Genomic DNA, 19,449 nt, shown 5'->3' with positions numbered 1-19,449 from the left:
CTAACTCCAAAGCCACTAAAGCGACAAGATAACTCAAACCACTCGAGTCAGAGAGAGAGCACAGCTACCTCGATGGCCTAACTTGTTAACCAAGTTAGTCAAGTCTCAACAAGACAGGATTATGACACCCTAGATTTTACCTGATGAATTAATATTTACTGGCTTCGAAGTCCTATTCCGCAAGGGTTTTGGACTGCAAACAAAATCTCGGAATGCAGGCTCGAAGGCGACTTCATCCTTTCCCACCTCCAGCACAGCACCTACATATTAATCTTGCATACACACAGCTAGAGTAGATGATGTCTCTCAATCCAGCAACAACGCTTAATGTTATCGAGGAGGGGGTCATGGCAATCATTCAAATGACCCCAAATGGCCCTGTCTGGGAACTTCTATGGTCTTCCATTTAGTGTTGCAGTTGAGGCAGGTCTAGTCCACTCAGTCCGCAGTCCACAGCCCCTCTACATATACACGGTCATGACACATAGTATTTATAGTCGTAGTTAACTTCGTTAAACATTGCTAGGGATATGTTCTTAGTAATAGTTCGCACGAAGACTGCTCTCTCACAACCGCGATACTTACTATACTTGTCAGGACCCCGGTGATCTCGTGACACGGACCCCGTGGAGCGACTATGCCTTACTTAAGACCATGTCCAATAGATTAGATTATAATATCAGATAGGGCAAGTCACATGATTATTCCACCGGAGTTTTGCCGACTTGAAATGAGCCGTTCTCATTAATGCTAAACTGGAGCGTTGCTGCGAGCAGCTGAGCCACCTGAAGGGTTTCCGCGTGAGACATCTGCATGCCACTCCGAGTGAGGTGGTAGAAAGCTTTCAAACAAAATTCAGCTTGAACCCTTTTCCTAGTCTGCACTGCGCAGGAGAAACAACACAACATATTACAGATCAAAATACCAAAATGAAATACATGGTTATCGAACACTTCCGCGACAACGACGCACGACCCGTATACGCACGGTTCCGTTTACAGGGCCGGCTCGCCCCCACAGGGCTGAAGTACGTCGCGAGCTGGGTGACGTTGGACCTCACGACGTGTTACCAGGTGATGGAGGGCGAACGGGTGGACTTGGATGTGTGGATGCGGAACTGGGACGACCTGGTCGAGTTTGAGGTCGTCGAGGTCATGGAAAGTCAGAAAGCGAGCGAGGCTGTTAGTAACGGGTAGTGGTTGGATCATGCCCGGGAGGAGGGCATTTGGCAAATTCCTATCATTTTTCGTCTTTCTTCTCAATTCAAACATTTGGTCCACCGCAGTTGCGATTCCGTTGGCTCCTCCACGCTCGCCCACAACCCTTAAAGTAGTTCAACATTCATCGTCGGCCCAGACTTCAAATGCACCATCAATGTATATTGGCTACTGTAAGCCACGAGGCCATTGTCCGTTTACTCGTTCCACACAAAATTGTTACTGGTGCTTCGGCTACACTGATGCTTTGGGTAACCCCCAACAGTGGGTGGGTGACTGGAGTATGGTGATTAGTTGGGGTGGAGTCTCGGTACTCTTATATCTGCCCCTAGCGCAAAATGGTTTTGATGACATGTTCGATGAAAAATGAATGATACCGAATGTTCTATGGCTCTCAGGGTGAGATCCCAAATTTATGATCTACGGGCAAGCATATGGCAAAAAGCAGTTTGCTTGAGAGTCTTAATGATCAACCGGGACTTCCGCTTAGGAATAGGCGCAAATTAGGGTCTTAGTGTCCAATGAACGCTAGCCCCATAACGTAGCTAGTGATTCCAACAAGGCTTAAGGTTTATTGAAACAGCTGTAACAACATTTTCCGCTGCTTTCGTTCAAGTACGTATTGTTGCTGCTAAAGACCCTATACTCTGCCGTAATGATCCACCGTACCGAATTTGCCACTAGTGCAGTTGTCAGTCTGACAAGGACCAAGAAACCTCAGCAGGACAGTCATTCACCAGTCATTTCAGCTCAACAGTAGATGCGGAAAAGACCATTCCAGATTGTACGCGTAATTTAGTGAGGAAGAAGAACAGCCTCCATAAGTAGAGAAAACAGAGACAGGTTGACGATTCCTGAAGTGCATTTCCCACTGCCAAGCCTGCAACACGTATGGTGTCGCACGTGCTCCAGCGGTACAATTAGGCACACAACCACACAACCACACAGGCACACAACCACACAACACGCACAACACACACAGCGCATAATTGGAGGCAGGAAGGAACGACACGGCGCTGTCTCCTGTGCGATAACGACTACTGCGAAAAACACAAAAGCTTGCTGCAGCCGCAAGCATGCGAAATCAACCACGAAACATATTGCAGCAATGAGCGACACAAGGCTCCGGTCCTTATCTTCCGTAACATGGCACAGAGGATAGCGTCAAATGGAGTCGGTATGGTTGTGGAAGCTTATTTCAAAACCAAGTCCCCATGCCGTATCAGCTGGTCAGTAGATCACCGTAATAAAGCATGCCCTGGCCGTATCAACATTGTTCTCCACGGCCATGCTATGTTGCCAAGACCAATATTTATTGGTTCAGTATTGAATAAGATTTTATCGGTCCCCGCTCTGTAAATGAGATTTTGAGTTCGATCTTTATTTCTCTCAATGACTTCCCTGACTTTGCTCAATCTGCGTACAAGCGCATTTTTTCCTCTGAAAACGGGCTCTAGAGTCACATATATCTGTGTCTCTTTTGAAGTTTTGTGCAGCCATGAGTCGGCTCCACTTTGGGTCCAACTCGAATGCTGCACAAGACAAAATATAGGCATAACTTTACGGCGGAAAGGCCGTATTTTATTCGTGGTCTCGAATCAACTAGGAAACTTAATCCCACCTCCGCAAAAAGAGAAGAAGTGAAGCGAGACCAACCGTAAGATACGCAACCACTGCAACTGATAAGCAATGCTTATTCGTTTCCTCCACCGCTTCAAGAGTCTCAGTGATTTATACAAATCATGGATAGCTGTACACCGACCACCCCGTCGGCTTTCGCAGATCCTGAAGACCAATCAACTAGAGGCCCGCAGTTCATGGAAGAGGCGATGCGACTGTGGACTCTCGAAGAGGGCCGGCCTTCGCTCGCCAAAGTACTAGCACTTCCTGCGTTCTTCTCCGGGTGTGTGTCCATATCGCCCGGCTTGATCATTGTAGTCCCCTCCAGCTTAGGTGCTAGAATTACAAAGACAGCCCTTAACACTGATTTGTGTCTTTTCCAATGTCAGCCGGACGAGGGATTTCTGACTCCGATATCCAAAAACTGCCGTCTTCTCTTTTGCCTTGTTTAGTTGACTCCGATCTCATCGTGTTGTTGCTTGCGGGGTCTTCCTCATAGTCGCCTCTCGGCCGTGAGCCACGCCGGTTCAGCTCGTCCATCAGAACGTAGGTATCTGGTTGAGTATTTCTCCTCCTTCCACTGCTACTTTGTGTCCTTTTCCGGATCCTGAGCTTCCAATGTCCATATATGCTGGGTACATTCGCGACAAACGTGGATATGACGGCTTGAATGGATGCCCAAAAGCTGCGGGAAGGCTGGGCAGAGTTGGAGCCATGGATATAGACGACACGAATACAGGTGATGATGATGCAAAAGGTACCCAGAACGTATAAAAGCGCGATTCGGCCTTTCTCTGACCATTTGTGGCCTTGTGTCCTGAGGACAGGGTAGGATATAGCGAGGAGGAAGAGGTCGATAACGATGTTGCAAATGCATTGGACGAAAAGCTGAACATAGGCGCGGGCACAGAGTCCAGGATCAGGTCGGATCTGCCAGTATAGTCTGAATGGGCGGCATTCTAATAATGTGGCAAAGATCACGGCTATGTAGGAAGCCGCAATCCCCATCCACGTGATTCGAATGCAGAGTTTGACCCAATGGATGTGTCCTAAGATTCGAGTGTAGAAAAGGAGTAATAGGACGCATTGAAGCCAGTAGACAGTCGTGATAAGTAGCCTTGAGACCAGTGACAGGATGGTACCTGCTTCGATCTTGTCAAGATCGAGGCTTTTGTAGTTGGTATATCCTTCCAGAAGTATGTCGTCTGCTGTGCCATATTCCAGTACGAAATGGCTAACAACGAGCCTTGCGATAAGAAGTGCGAGGGAAAGCAGAATAACAGCCGTTGTAATGTCGAAGGAAGACTTTCGATAGTGCTGTCCGTAGAGGAATCTCACGAGCAGGATGAAGATGGCAAGGCTGATGGATATCCAATTGGCGATTTTCGCCTGATCGCTCCTGATATGGGAGATCATTGTCATAAATCAAAGTAGCTGGTTGCTATCTGAAAGAAAACGGAAGGGCGTCTCTTTTTGAGATGGAGAAAGGCATGTGGGACCCCTTTTCCCCGCAAACTTTACCCCGGAACTGAGTAATCTCAGCCTAAGCCACCTCGGTACAAGCGATGTCGAAATAAGAAAGGCTTGCACGCTTGCGTCGCACCGCAGGTTTTAGACTCGCTGCACCCCTTAAAACGGTTCCTGGGTTTTACGAGGCCTAGCATTTAGCGCAGACAATCCGTGATAAAAAAGGAAATTGACCGTGGCTTGATGTGAGATCTTTCTCGTCTTGCTGGTGAAATCTTTTTCTGCATTCATTTCCTGGTAAGCTGCTGTAGAATTCTCCATTGATCCTTACTAGAACTTCTTTCGTTGTCGTTGATGTTGTCATACTGTTTTGTAAAAATTTGCTGCGTGCCGCGTGATTTTTGCGAGCTGGTAAGGCCTGCAGTAACCACGCGAAAAGTTGAGAGAAGGGGCATGTTGAGGCAGTCGGCCGATACATCGTTGTTTACAAAAAGTGAGTTTGTTTACATATCACGCAGCGCCAAGACATTTTGATACCATTCTGACTGCGCAGGAGATACGTCCCGGCGATCAGACTGTCTTTTAGCGTCCTTCTGCCTCAATTACACGAGTAAGCACGTGATCCATGATAGGCCGTTAGTCCGTTACGTTAGAGCCTTCTTTCACTGGCAGCTGAACGCCTCGAGACATTCACGATGACGCTCTCACTACAGTCTCCTGCTACACTTATCAAGCACCTGTGATGATTCCCTTTGATCACCCCTTTCCTGATTGCCACACGTTCTTTACTCTCGTCTTTGACTTCTCTCTTATGACACTACTTGTTGCCCATCAGCCATAGGGCCGGCCATATTGCCTGCAGTCAGGTTGATATTTCGGACTGGCTGCCTTTGAACTACGATCGTTCAGCCTACTCGACTCATCGTAACGTTGTTCAGTCTCTCCATCATTCACAGATTTTCACGACAAATCCAAACCTGACGAAAATGTGCCTCGACAGCGATGCCCACACAAACCTAACCTGTGCGAACTGAGGGCCTGAATGCATAGGACAAACCGTGGACTTGAAGATCCCCAAGTGTTCGATGTGGCAAAGAGGAGGAAGCTAAACGAGAATCATGACGGTGCACCAGAGCTCTACCGTGTGACCACTTCGATCCAATTCTCCTACTCTGATTATACGGTCGGATGGATCTGTGCCCTTCCATTGGAGGTGGCTGCAGCTAAGGCCATGTTGGACGAAATTCACCCCGCCTTACCCAAGTCTCTTCAAGACCACAATACCTATACTCTGGGACGGATAGGGACTCATAACGTTGTTGTTGCCTGTATGCCTGCAGGGGTATATGGCACGACATCAGCAGTGACCGTGGCCACTTCAATGCTGTCAAGCTTTCAATCAATCCGCATTGGCTTGATGGTAGGCATTGGAGGAGGAGCCCACAGTTCGTGCAACGACATTCGACTGGGAGATGTTGTTGTGAGCAAACCGGACGAGAACTTCGGGGGAGTGGTCCAATATGACTACGGCAAAACTGTTCAAGAGGGACGGTTTAGACGTATCGGCACGTTGAATAAGCCCCCTCAAGTGCTCTTGACGGCCGTGTCTCAGTTACAAGCAGACCATACATTGGGAGTCGGTCGGATTCCAGAATACCTGTCTGAGATGGGAGCAAGATATCGTTCCTTGTTACCTGAATATGGATATTGTGATCGACGACCGGATCGGCTATACGACGCTCTATATGAGCACCTTAACTCGGAGGGCACTTGTGAAGGTCGCGATCCGAGTAAATTAGTGACTCGGCCTCCTCGATCCGGAAACCATCCAGCGATTCATTACGGACTGATCGCGTCGGGCAATCAGGGTATGAAGCATGGCGGAACTCGAGATCGGTGGGCGCGGGAGCTCGGCATTCTTTGTTTCGAAATGGAGCGGCTGGGCTGATGGACCATTTTCCATGTTCAGTGATCCGGGGTATTTGCGACTATGCCGATTCACGCAAGAACAAGCAATGGCAGGAATATGCAGCGGCGACGGCGGCAGCATATGCTAAGGAGATTCTCTCGGTATTCCTCGCATTCAGATCACCCAAACTCCGAGGGTCCCCGCGACGCCTTCTGTCCAGCTCCCAGTGGCAGCTGGAGCCGCTTTCAATTCCCATCAAAGTGAACTTGATGTTCGATGTCACCCGGATACTCGGGTAGACTTACTGCGAGAGATATACGGTTGGGCTGACGATGCTGATGGGAAATGCATTCTTTGGCTAAAAGGTGTGGCCGGAACGGGCAAGTCGACGATCTCTCGCACGGCGGCGCAGATGTTTGCCGACCACGGGCGACTAGCTGCTAGTTTCTTCTTCAAGCGAGGTGAACATGATCGCGAGAACGCAAGTCTATTCTTTACCACCATTACCCTTGACTTGGTACGACAGATTCCAGATTTGGCGGCACACATTCAGCAGGCGATCAACGAGGATCCAGGGATCATCCGTAGGTCTTTGAGGGAGCAGTTTGACAGACTCATCTATCGACCCTTGACTGATATTGGTCCGAACTTACGAGCAGGACTTGTCTTGGTAATAGATGCGCTGGATGAGTGTAACCGAGAGGGAGATGTACGTACTATTTTGTCGCTTCTTGCCAATATGCAAAGCCTGAGCTCGGCCCGCATACGAGTCTTTCTGACTAGCCGACCCGAATTACCCATTCATCTCGGGTTTGCCCAAATGGGCGCCGAGACACATCATGATGTTGTTCTCCACGACATTCCACCTTCCACCATCCGCCATTCTGTCACCAATAATGGTGTCTAGGGGCCTCCATCATAAGAACGGTGAAGTCCAATTCATTGATGAAGACCTAGAATCTCGACACACAACCATTTCCAGCCACAAAACTTATGCAGGCTATTGAACGCGCCTCAGACGATCGTGACCCTAGCTATCCTAGTGTCGATTCTGTGGTCACCTTCTTAGAAGCACAGGGAGCACGACATCGATCAACATCATCGATAATTCTTGATTACACTGGAGAATCATCGTGCCCACATTCAGAAGTTATGAATTGTCTACGAGGGCACCGAAATGCTGTCTTTCACATCCAACCAGATGGATTCCGAGAACGGGAGGTGATTTATAGATAAGTCTGGGCAACGGTAATGAAAATGAACGCGATGCTCTAGGGCTAGTGGAAAAACTTGGCCATACACCTCTGCGGCTGCGGCATATCTGGACCACTTGACCATAATTTTAAATGTCACCGTGACGAACGGATCAAAAACACGGCGTGGTTGAGATGGACACGTTGCAAAGGGTATGAAGGGTTTGGTTTCACGCTTCAAGAGGTCAACTCCATGGAACGAGAATTTCTCTCATCCTTAGACTATCATACACTGACCAAGGACCAAGAGATTGTCGATTCCTTGCTGCCACTTCTGGGGGGTAGCTGCATGAACCTTGAGCTCTCGGGGAGCAATCTAGTCAGGAATATCCTGTCGCCGCCCCTGAGGTGAGAAGAATACCACCTTGTGCGAGATTATTATGGCGCCGATGATACTGAAACCGCGGTAGAAGCGCTGCAGGAGCCTTTTCGAGGGCCCAAGAAAGGAAAGCAGCAACCTGTCCCACGCCTAGGGTCAACGGAATCGTCTTACTCCTCTCAGACTTTATTGCTACCCAAGTCCTGCCACATTAACACCAAGAAAACACGACTTCGTCAGCGGTTGTCGAAAATATGGAATCGAGGATCACACAGGACTATACAATCCTCCAGAGGCAGGGAGCGTGCTCGAACGAAGTATGACGAGGTCGATAGTGGCACAGAAACGGCATGCCTGCTGGCGTGAGAGCACGAAGAAAATATACCACCAGGTGAGGAAGATTGACAGAACCAGAGATAACACGTCACCGGGTTGAGAGCTCTTTCCTCAAGCATTGACCGGACGATAGCTGCAGACAGAATCTGAGTTACGCAGCCATTGAAGGATTCGTAGCCGAGGCAAAATATGATAGGAAAGATATTTTGTCCGACTCCACGTCGCCATGTCCTTTTTCCGGCCTGGTCGTTGGAACTCATCACAAGTTGTGGTCAGCATTCTCGAAAGCTGTGCACTTGAGAATAGCGGTCAATTTTGCCCGGGACTATGACTGCCATCGTTTCTGTAGCCCCTGGGAACTGTATCACGACTTGAAAATTCGCGAGTTTCGATCTTGCAGCTTGTCTTACTCGACTCTGAATGAGTATCCCGTTGATTCAGTGTACCGCCTCTTCGTAGTTGTGTTTTAGTTCCCGACCATTTTCTGCCCATTTAATCAGCCACGTACCCGTGCTACGCTGCATCATTGGAAATTGGGCACGTTCAAGGGTGATTTCGTGAACTCCTGACCAACAGACGCATTCGCAAAAGCATAGGATATGCGAGATCAGTCTGGTCAGGTAATTGCCAAGAGGTTGGTTCATCTATAAGTGGCCTTACCATCACTGACACCTTCTCTTTCTCATTTCGTTCCCTCGCCACTTGAGTGTACAAACCACTCTGCATCTCACGCACTTTGGCAAAGAGCATCCAGAAATGGCCAGTCTCCTTTACCTGCTCTAGGAATATGCCAGAGCTCGGCTGGCATCAACGACAGTCCCGCAACTCCATCCCGCACTCGTCCGCTACAATAGGTGATTCACGTAGAAGTCCTGACAGAATGCAAGGCGGGAAATATCATTGCGAGATTGATTCCCCCGGCTTACCAAGCAAAACAAAGGGATATCATTCTTCCAAAGAATTTGAAATTTCGAGGACTGGATCATGTCCAGATCGAGTCAAAGTAGGCGAGCTTCATTGGTGACGATGGATGTGCTTATTTCGTCATTCACCCGGACAATGACAGCCTTTCACACCTTTCGTCATTGTCTGATCCTGGTTCGATGCCGAGAGTTTTTGTCCTACCATGGATGGTCGAGTGCCTCCTGCAAAACCATTTCCAATGCTCCCACCTGGAGAGAGCCTTTCTGCTCATATCTGTGTCTTTACTTTGTGAAATAGAGGCGAAACGATTTGCTGCGAGAGCATGGAAGTCTCCGATGGTGCCTCCGTCTTACGGTGCCGCCCTACACTGGTATCACTGGATACTGTCCAGCAATGAGCGATCGGTGGCGGTTTTTGTCGGTACAGAGGGGTGGTACAATTCCAGAGGAACCCTGAAGGTGGCCGGGTGCGCTCTCTATGGGACTTTGCAGGATGATAGCAGTCTTGAAGCTGCTTTCTGCTATGTCGGACCAATCAGGGGCAGTGAGCCTCTCTCTCCCCTGTTCGGGATGCGGAACAGAAGTCTCGTGAGGCGCACGAGGGAACTTCCGGACCTACCCTTCCGAAGAGTCCCCTCCTCCAAACCCACTCTGACGGTACCCACCAGCCACCATGGCGGGAAAACGCTGAGAGCTCACACGCCCTCCCTCGATACCGACAGCCGCTGGGCTCAGAGCAACAAGAAGTTACTCTCGGTCTGGATCAGGGCAGTCTAAAGACTCCAACACGGGTGTCCCGGTCGGTGATGAATTGACCGAGACTGAGAGTGGACGTGATCCCAGAAGAGCATGGTAGGCTTCCTATTCACTCTCCCGTGATGTCGCTGACGATGAAGGTACGCCCGGGACCGCAATGTCCCTACAGCGATCGCCCACTGCCGGGTTCGGAACAATGATATAAAGAGTGCAGGTGAAAACACGGAGATGGAGTGACGTAGCTTGAATCACTGGCGCTTATAGTCTGCTATCATGGCATTGTTGGGTCGGGATGTGGTTCTGCTGTTCCCTCTGCCGAGAATGATTACTAAAGGCATGCACTCGTGGATTAGGGGACTCGACGTTCGCGACTGAAATCCACAAGAAAAGGACGAGTTGTGGGATAAGCGCCGGGCAACACTTCACCATTACACTATTCATTGCTTTCTATGGTATGTTTGGTCGTCAACAAGCAAATAGGGTATTCAAAACATGTACAGAGTGGAAAGGGTCACTGAAACTCAAAAGGAACCCTGCACCTCGGGAGTCGTCGGTGTACTGGCTCAGCTCGATCGAAAGAACCTGTGATAAATTAGGACATAAATAACTATACATATATAGACCGATGTGACATAATCGGTCTGGTATGCCAACGGTGCCTCGAGGGGCGTCCCAGGCAACGACCCGTTGTTTCATGATGCTGAGCGATGCTTTTGTAGGAAATGAGTGGCAAGTCATCGCACAGAAGTCGATCAGACTTCTTCCTGGAACCGGTGAAATTGTGAGTCAAATGCGACTTTACCTTGGTGTTTGAGATCGGTCGATTAGTCTCCTGGCACTAGGTTAAATGCCTCACCGGTTGAGAGGTTGGTCGTAGTTGTTGCCTGTGCAGCGGAGTGTGAGACTAGGACAAAAGAGGAGCTCCCCAGCAATCGTCCCACGTTCGCACTTTCAAGCAACCTGAGTTTTCTTGAGCTACCAAGCGCGTCCGAATCTCAAATCCAGGGGTCGGCATTTACCCTTGTATACTCTGTCCAACCTCCCGCTGAAATTGGGCGTATCAGCACGAGGAACTTGTTTGTTGCCAACATCGGCATCATTGCGAAAGCACCACTGAACTCAGCCTTCTCGCGCAGTGCTGGTATGCATCCAATACCTTTTATCAACATACCACCTTTCTCCGCTCACCTTGCCCAAGAACTTGATTTGCCTACTTGGACCAACGAACCCAAGCTGCAGAAGAAGTCGATCGCTCACGATGATCATTGCTTGTCATTTACCAATTCCGCACCAGACAAAGTGGCCCCACTTATCCTCAAACACCAGGCGGCGGCGTACGACCAAATCTCATATGGTTGGGACTCCCAGCCACTTCAATATGATGATCCTCGTATACGGCAAAGTGCTTCTTTCCTCTCAAGAGGTCATTCTAACAGGACGGGGGCGGCAGGGACTAATGTTGAGTTGTCGATATGGCTTCCTCCTTCAGCCCTCACGCAAACCGAAATTGCCTCATTCAGCATAGTCAACCTCATACGTTGAGGAAAAACTTGAAGTGGCTGGTCTATACAGTATGTAATGATCGGGAAGCAACTCAACACCGGGGCAATTGTTTTTCACTCCCAGCCACACCGAGCTAACTATATTAGTCGGCTGTGCAGCACAGGGCTTCGGGCAAACACCACGAAAACACACCTCAACTTTGGTTCTGGGAATTTGGACTGCTATGTATCAAAACTGCCCGGACGAGTGAACATAGGCTGACTGATAAGCAGGGCGGGGGTGTTGTCAAGCACGTGTGAAGTGAAGTCTAGATCGCCAGGGGATGACCACATTTTCCGTTCTAAGACACCCGAATTGGTCGAAGATTCAGAAGGCGATATCCTTGAACAAAATCATTCTCTGTCACGAGAAATTGCACAACTGTTGAGGAAAATGAAGACCACGGAAAAGAGAGAAATGAGGGAGGAGCTCTTGGTGGCCTCCTATAAGCCCATGTCTGGAAGATCACTGGCGGAGTACTACTTGGAAAAATGTAAGCTTCGAACTAGAGCAGAGCCAGACCGTGTTGTTTCTGCAGAGTGATGGACAACCAGATTCACGAGAGTGATGTGGCGTCATCAGTAGTGTCTCAAATCAGTATTATCATCCAACATCACACAAGTGGTGCACACACTTCAAGCAATTTGCTGGAAAGGAGATAAGAAAAAGTACATAGTACGGGGTAGAAGCAACGGACAGCAATGCAAACCTTACAATCGAGATAGACACAGTACAAGGGCAAGGCGGGAGAAGTCTCTTTTTGGGCCCCTTATTCAGTGCCATGCTCCACATTCCCATGACTTCGTGCTGTCCCATCTGCAACCATCGTCCACAGCGCCAAAGAAGTTATCTAGTGCAACAATACATCTGAGTAATACACAGGCCGTAGCCGGCAAAGCTTCTTAACCGGTGAGGTTGCCTTTGGTTAGTCCTCGACGATCGATAACAGCCACTCTCCACTTCCGCAGGGCCATCAAACCACTCTATTAGGCCCCTCCCTCGGCTGTTGCTAAAACTCAAGGCAGACAATCATGACCTACCTGGCATTGCAGCAGGTGGAATGATTCGTCGTCGATGGGAGAAACAATGGCTCCCATCGAAGTGCATAAGTCGCAATGCCCTAGTTGCCTCAATGCACGATTGGATGGGAGGTAATCCGTCTGAGTCGATCTTTCCGCGGCCTTTCGCTTCCAAAAAAACCATTTCACTCTTGATTATCCGTTTGTAGGCAACCGAATCCCTCCGCCTTGCGATCACCTATTGCTCCAGGATCCTAGTCGTGTGCGGAAGATTCCTTTGCTGGAGCTCGACGATGAAGAAATGGCGGCACGACCAGACTGCGATCCTCGGTGGATCGTAGAGCTGACTTGCCAGGAACCTGCTGTGTAGTAGGATAGCGTGAATCCTCTTTTACAACGGATCATTTGGAGCCATCAATCCTCCACCTCCCTCATAATACCTTTCGATCTTCAGCTCGTGGCTGGAGAATATTGCCAAATGAACAAACTCGATGTGGCTCGAATGACCTGGCTCACCGGTCGAAAGTGCTGCCTGAAAAACGGCCACCCTGGCGGCCAGCCTCTTCCGATGACGTGTATTCACTCCTGTAATGTTTCAACTGACGAGTCTATGACGGATCACAAATCGGTGACAATCAAAACACTTCATCTCATTCTCTTCCATCTCCTTCAGAGTCAAACTATCTCGTGTGTATATGTTGCGGTCCGCGCAGCGGTTCAGCTAGTAGCAGCTATTCGAAACGCCTTCTTTGGTCAAAGGGCATACCAGTGGTGACGGGAGCAGAAGTGGGGAACATTGGAGCACTGTGCCAATCATGCTCGTTAGGACGAAGATGGATTTGAGACGTTTGAAGCCGAAGACGTAGAATCCTATCTCCTATGAGCGTGCCCTGTTAAGGGAATGTGAAATTAGACTCGCACGTCTCCAGTTTGTCAGCAGATACAGAACTATATCGTTTTAGCGGCCAGAACAATATGCACACTGTCCAGCAATAAATCTTCTTAAATGCGACGTTCAGAGAATTTCGGACGACTAGTTTGAAAGATATCCGAAAGATATCCAAGATAGGTACTGTAAGTGTCTGCTGGTTATTCAGAAATACAGATCGATTCCAAGCCTGACAGGAACAAAAACACAAAGAAAACAACTGATGCTCATTTGCTTTCCTCAGTCACGATTGCCAGTTATGGTCTGTCGCTGCCGCCCAGCGTCACCGTCGACCGTTCCATCCAGCAAGAGTTCGAACGCAAATGCTGGACGTCTCTAGTTGCAGTCTGAGATTTCGCAATTCAACAGCCAAAGAACATTCCTTCGTTTCAGTCCACGGCGTGTTCACTCAGGAAGGGATAACAATGGGCTGACGATTAGCCCATTGTCGCTTTCGCTTCTCCTCGTCCCTTAGGTACAGGCTGCCCTTCGACGTAGAACTCTGCTGACCATGTCTTCTGCGGAGAATGGGTTCAGGGCTAGACGTTGAAGTGCAGCTGGAACTTCTCTCGTTATTGCGGACAATATCCCGGGGAGTCCAGTTCGAATGGCTTTCCAAGGGTGACGTGACCGAGACGTACATCCGACCTCCCCTGGTCTGCAGATCTATATAAGTGCAATACTGTTCGAATTTGATAGAAGGCAGGACAAGACACAGTGAGCGATAGAGGCGTACAGCCCTGGCTTCTGGTGAAAGTAGCGACAATAGATCTGCTTCAAGCGACCGAGGTTCAATATTTCGGTAGTGACACTTGATGATGATCCAATGAGTGAGTGTCGAGTGCTCTCCGTATGTAATGAAGAACTCCTCAAAGGTCTCGTGACGTACGCTTTGGTTAAAAAGCCATCGAGGACCTTCCACAGGGTCAGGTCGCGATGCCTGACGAGATTCGATGTTGTCACCCTCTGTATAGGACGAGGGTAGGTCACTGGTTGGATGCTCTGAGTCATCCTCGATGTCGTCAAGGTCAGAGTCGGAGTAATCCGGTGTCCACTTTCTCTGCATAGTGGAAGAAACACAATAAGAAATTGAGTGTGAGAAGTTGCTGGCAGAAATGCAGACAAGAACAGCCATATATATAGCTCACTGTGCACGAAAGGCTGGTGGATACTTATGACGAACACGACCAATGAGCACTCTACTGGTGATGAGTTCAGGACAAGATTTGGCTGTTCGAACCCGTGGGAAAGGAGGCTGGCGACCCACACTCTCGGACTGTTGACTGGGAAGAGCGGGTCTTGGATTCTATCACAACTGCCTTGTTCATCGTGAAAGGTCGGTTCATAGGAGAACCTGAGCCGCTCTCACAAGAGCCCACACCTGTCCCAGCCACTGAGTAGTGGACCAAAGTGAGGGATGCAGAGGAGTATGAAGTTTCACCGGGTGAGGATCCTTGGTTGGCTGCGAGATAAAATGCGACTGTCATAAGTAGCTTTGCTTGTTCGTACACTGATATCACGAGTGGGAAGTTGGCATTCGACTCTTGGTCGACCGTGACAACCAGAGAACGGAAACGCCAAACAGGCTGCAAGATCCGCTACTTAGTGCGACCACCTGGCCGCGGGCGCCTATTGGTATTGGACCTCGTATTGTCGTATCATTGATGGATCACTGAATTCCTTGGGTGACAGAAGATCAACATGTGTTGTTTTGTTCTGCATGGGTACGTGCAAGATACGAGCTAGTTGCGAGGGTGCGAAAATGATTCACAGCTACCTCTAATCTGAGATCCCAGATCACAACTGCTACTTCTCCCTTCTGCCACCAAATAGATGCCGGAGTCTAAGGTAGTTCTCAAATCTAACCATCCTTTTCATCGAATCGAAGCCTCAACCCCCTTGACTACCTCTGACAACATCCGCAAAGTAATCGTCATACGGGCCGCCGCACAGGCAGCAACTATGACCAGCCTCTCATCCGGTGACTTTGGAGAATAGTGCTGCAAACTGCTCGTCTCTGGACCAAGGTTCTAGATAGGTTGGAAGAACTATTACGGAGGAATTCCCTTTTGCTTAGCGACTAATGATTGGCTGTCTCTTGACCACTAAGTCCTTGCGCACTGTGATTTTTGGTCTCGAGTTTCACGCTGTAAGGGCAGGTGACTGGCTGTCGGCGACTGGATGTGAATCTCTCAAGGCACCCAGGAAGGAGGTGTGTGGATGTTGAGGGATTCAAGCCCACAGTTGCAGCTTCCTCAACTCGCGGTGACGGTCATCGTCCAACCTCAACCGGTGAGTATGAGACTGCGAGCGTCAAGATGGCAGGACAGGAGCGCTCAAGTGTTCACGAGACGCGTACATGTTGGGCTTGATCGCGAAAGAGGCCACCATGCGCCTCCACAGATCCGAAACCCGGTTCGCCCAGCGTCCGAACTGATATGCCCAAGACGCTGAACACCACACCAAAGGACTTAATTATCTAATGGTGGCTCTAAACACAACAAAATTCTATGCTATATGATTCTCACTTTCTATTACACTTTTACTGGCCATAAGTCCGTTGGGGTTCGAGCTAGACATATGTATATTCCCAGACATAGCAATCAACTTGAACGCTCGAAAAGATCTGTCTAATTCCCGGGATATGTTTAGTCCTTCGCTAACTAAACCCAACCAAGTGATGGAAGGGGGATTCCAATATCTACAAACTGCCTATACCCCCTACAATGAAGTTCAACAAGAGCAAGATAAAAATCCTCGTCACCAGCTGTCGCCTTATGCCAGCACAGATTGGCCTTACTTTTACCCGGAGCAAACTGCCATCCAGTCTACGTCGCCCGACAACCCGAGAAGCCAGTCTCTTCAGCATCCACCATGCATTCGAATCCCGGCATGGTCAACACTCCCTGGCCTGCACCACAAGTCTGGATGGGTATATAGCCAAAGGCAGCACCTCTCATCCCACAATTGCCTTTCCCTGCAAAGATCTTACAAAGCGATCCTAAATCTCCGAAACTTTCGATCAAAGGCTATGTCATTGGAAACACCGACGACTTATCACTGGCACATGTTGATTTACATGACCTCTGGTCTTGCTACCCATAAAAGCCCATATTGGCCGTTAGCGTGGACTTCTACCAACGATGTTGTCGACCCAAGCGATTTGCGGAGGAACCAGCCGCCGTGAAGCAACGAAGCAATAGACTATAACCAAATAAAGACGGGAGAAAGAGTCGCTGGTTTTTGTGCACAAGAATTATGAGCTTATTCCACCATGCTTTGTATATGGTCAACGAAGACAGCCTAAATATCGTTCAAAGTTCTCGATAACATTTCAAGTCGAAATCATCATCATCCTCCACCCAATAATCTGTGGAGATATTCCCTAGCCATCTGCGAAGATTGGTTTTGTCAAATACTTCATGGAGACCAGGGTCAGAAAAATCGGAAGTTTTCAAGTCGTAATCTGAAGATTCTCGATGTATCCAAGGATGCTTATGAATCCTCCTTGTCCAATCTTCGTCTCCCATGTCATGCCAGATGCCACCTTCTTCTGTCTCTTTATGCCAGTTGACGATATTGCGTGTGGAGTTTTCCGAAGCATAATCACCATCATCAAGAAATCTCATTCAAGTTAGCCATGGAATCGACCTGAAACATTTTCACCTACGCTGCGCGGAAGACGGGCTTCACTTGAGGCAATTCTCCGACAAGGTCCAAAGTGCAAGTCCGGCGCGGAAGTTCAAACGACTGCGCCAGAATATCTTCCTTGTCCTGTACAGCCCAGAACATCCTGTAATTCTGCAAATAGTGATCATGGCTCAAATGGCTGCGCACTTCTAGGCTGAGATATTTCTTGTGGGTGTATCCCAACGGGGGATATGGTGTCATCGGCGGTAATGCCGATGGGTTCACTAGATATGTCATACGGTATTCGTTGGCCCGTGGTATCGTCTCTTCCGGTCCGCTGGAAACATAGTCGTATTGAATAAAAGACTGTGGGATCCCGATCCAAGTGGATACCGGGAGGCTGACCGGTGAATATCCAAGAACCACATGGTCAAGGATATGCTCGGTCTTCTCGCACCAAATCGCCGCCATCCACAGCGGTGCTATAGTCGATCCGTTCTTCGCCATGAGCTTTTCCAAGATCTGGAGGCTTCCGCAGTCTGACAGTGCTTGACGAATTCCAAGGAACCAGGCTCCAATCAAATTGCAAGGCACGCCCGGATCAAGAAGTGAGCCGCCCAATATCGATTCTATGCCGTCTTCGGCACAGCTCAAAGTAATACATTTGTCCACCAAAGAGTCAAGAGACTTGTTCGGAGTGAGTCTGATGGCTGACTGGGAGGTCGGCAATGAGTATTTTGGAAGTTTGACAACCTGGTCTGGGTACTGCGAAAGCAGAATCGCAATGCAGAGAGCAAGCGTAGCTTCTTTCTGCATTCTTTCCGCAGTACAGAAATCTTCCAGTATTTCTAGTGCCAAAGTCGAATTAGGAGGGCATTTTGGTAAGTCAAAACTACTGTCATGGTCAGCAGGGAGGGTGCGTGCAGGATTGAGCGGCGGACTCACGCAGAGGTGGCACCCTCCTTTGCCCAAGACCATGGGGCATGATAGGTATATTCACCTCGGATGACTATCGCATGCCACTCCTGCGTAACTGTAGTCTCCCAAAAATTGGTCAGACTTAGCGGCGCAGCCTGCATGAGACAGGCACGTTCCCCAGCCCTCGCAAGTCTCTGGACCCATCGACAAGAGAGGATGTAACACCATGCTCGTATGAGGCATGGCATATATGGTGAAGTTCCAAATTTCAACACAAGTGTGGTGTTCGGGGTCACATCCTGGTGCTTATAGCTTATTGGCGAGGATAGGCCCATTCTTATGTAGTGGGTAAGGCTTTTCACTCGGATATCGCATTCTGAAGTGGTCGTTGTTCCCCATTCTGATTTGCATTTCAAATGCAGCCATTCGCCGTCAATCCAGGAGAGCCTTTGTTCTGAGTTGCAAGAGAAGGCTGGCACTCCCTCGATGAGTTCAAACAGCTTCTCCTCAATATCGAATTCGTATGACGGAGAGTCCGGAACCGTGCAAAGATTGTAGCTGTATGTAGCGATCGAGCAGACTTTCGCTCGTGTCGGACAAATGCCATCCCCCGGTTGAGCCTTCATGGCGGCAAGTGGTGGTTGTTTACGCGGGGCTGTTGTATTTTGCATCAACGAAGATTCAAGTTCTGCGTTAAAACAGAATAGCTATGGGAGCAAAGTCGCCTGACAGCATGGTCTTGGCTGAAAAACCTTAAGTTCCCAGTGCCAAGGCTAGGTCGATGAAACCAGGGCCATGGCCACCAGTCATCATACACATGCTAAGGGCAATGTGAAACCACAAAAAGTCATACTGCATGCATACAATGTTCATAGACAGATTTCTGAGACCGTGGTGGCATGTGAAAGAAACAGGACCCATACAGGTATCGGAACTCTATAAAGCGCACAACATGGCTGGAAATTATCTGACATTTCTCCCTTACCAAAACCCAACCCCGGGTACGACCGTGTCGAAATTATAACTAAACACCTCCACTCCACCACAAAGGTTCAAGTTCAAGGTACGTCATCAAATTATTTTTCGATCCAAGTTAAAGGTTTCAGGATGTCGACGAATTCCGGCAGATCGGGATTCTGTAGCCATGATCGTTGTGGCCATTCTAACAACGAGCACTCATTCCGAAGATGCAAGGCACATGGATGTCGAGTTGAATGGAAGCGTTGCCAGGTGGTAGGGAAATGCAATGGAGTGCATTGGAGGGTCTGCAAGTCGTGTTCGAGTCATCCCGGGGCAACCCCATTTTAAACCCGGAGAAACACATGGCTGTTACAAGGCAATAGTAATACAGTCAGCTTGCACCATTGAGTGATTATGTCAACCAAACATAGCGAGAATCCCAAAATGTTCAAGTGCCTGCTGTCCATGCCTAGGTGAAGGATACGAGTCGCCTTGGTCGCATTTAACAAAACCATGGGCTTCGCGGGGTCCACTCCTAGCCTCACACTAACACTATTGGATGTAGGGTCATACGTCTTGCTTTAGGGTTAAGATGGCTTTGAAGATTCCTCCGTGTGGGCAGGATCAACCTCCTATTAGAACAGATCAACAA

The 19,449-nt window shown here is 49.0% G+C and overlaps 4 protein-coding genes across 4 annotated transcripts; 2 read left to right on the top strand and 2 right to left on the bottom strand.

Annotated features, from left to right (window-relative positions):
• Positions 1 to 929: 929 nt before the first annotated feature.
• Positions 930 to 1,196, top strand: LTR84_011309 (uncharacterized protein; the record flags this gene model as incomplete). Its single annotated transcript, XM_064854842.1, has 1 exon — positions 930 to 1,196. One exon carries the CDS (start codon positions 930 to 932, stop codon positions 1,194 to 1,196), a length of 267 nt encoding a protein of 88 aa, XP_064700064.1.
• Positions 1,197 to 3,194: 1,998 nt separating this feature from the next.
• LTR84_011308 (uncharacterized protein) lies at positions 3,195 to 4,253 on the bottom strand (the record flags this gene model as incomplete). Its single annotated transcript, XM_064854841.1, has 1 exon — positions 3,195 to 4,253. The coding sequence occupies one exon, from the start codon at positions 4,251 to 4,253 to the stop codon at positions 3,195 to 3,197; it is 1,059 nt and encodes a 352-aa protein (XP_064700063.1).
• Positions 4,254 to 5,346: 1,093 nt separating this feature from the next.
• On the top strand, positions 5,347 to 7,120 carry LTR84_011307 (uncharacterized protein; the record flags this gene model as incomplete). Its single annotated transcript, XM_064854840.1, has 3 exons — positions 5,347 to 6,172; positions 6,274 to 6,374; positions 6,434 to 7,120. The coding sequence occupies 3 exons, from the start codon at positions 5,347 to 5,349 to the stop codon at positions 7,118 to 7,120; spliced, it is 1,614 nt and encodes a 537-aa protein (XP_064700062.1).
• Positions 7,121 to 16,955: 9,835 nt separating this feature from the next.
• On the bottom strand, positions 16,956 to 17,735 carry LTR84_011306 (uncharacterized protein; the record flags this gene model as incomplete). Its single annotated transcript, XM_064854839.1, has 1 exon — positions 16,956 to 17,735. One exon carries the CDS (start codon positions 17,733 to 17,735, stop codon positions 16,956 to 16,958), a length of 780 nt encoding a protein of 259 aa, XP_064700061.1.
• Positions 17,736 to 19,449: the final 1,714 nt, after the last annotated feature.

This window comes from Exophiala bonariae (assembly GCF_035927105.1).
Source record: "Exophiala bonariae strain CCFEE 5792 chromosome Unknown scaffold_52, whole genome shotgun sequence".
Taxonomy (NCBI): domain Eukaryota; kingdom Fungi; phylum Ascomycota; class Eurotiomycetes; order Chaetothyriales; family Herpotrichiellaceae; genus Exophiala; species Exophiala bonariae.
This window is presented reverse-complemented; position numbering and strand designations above follow the sequence as displayed.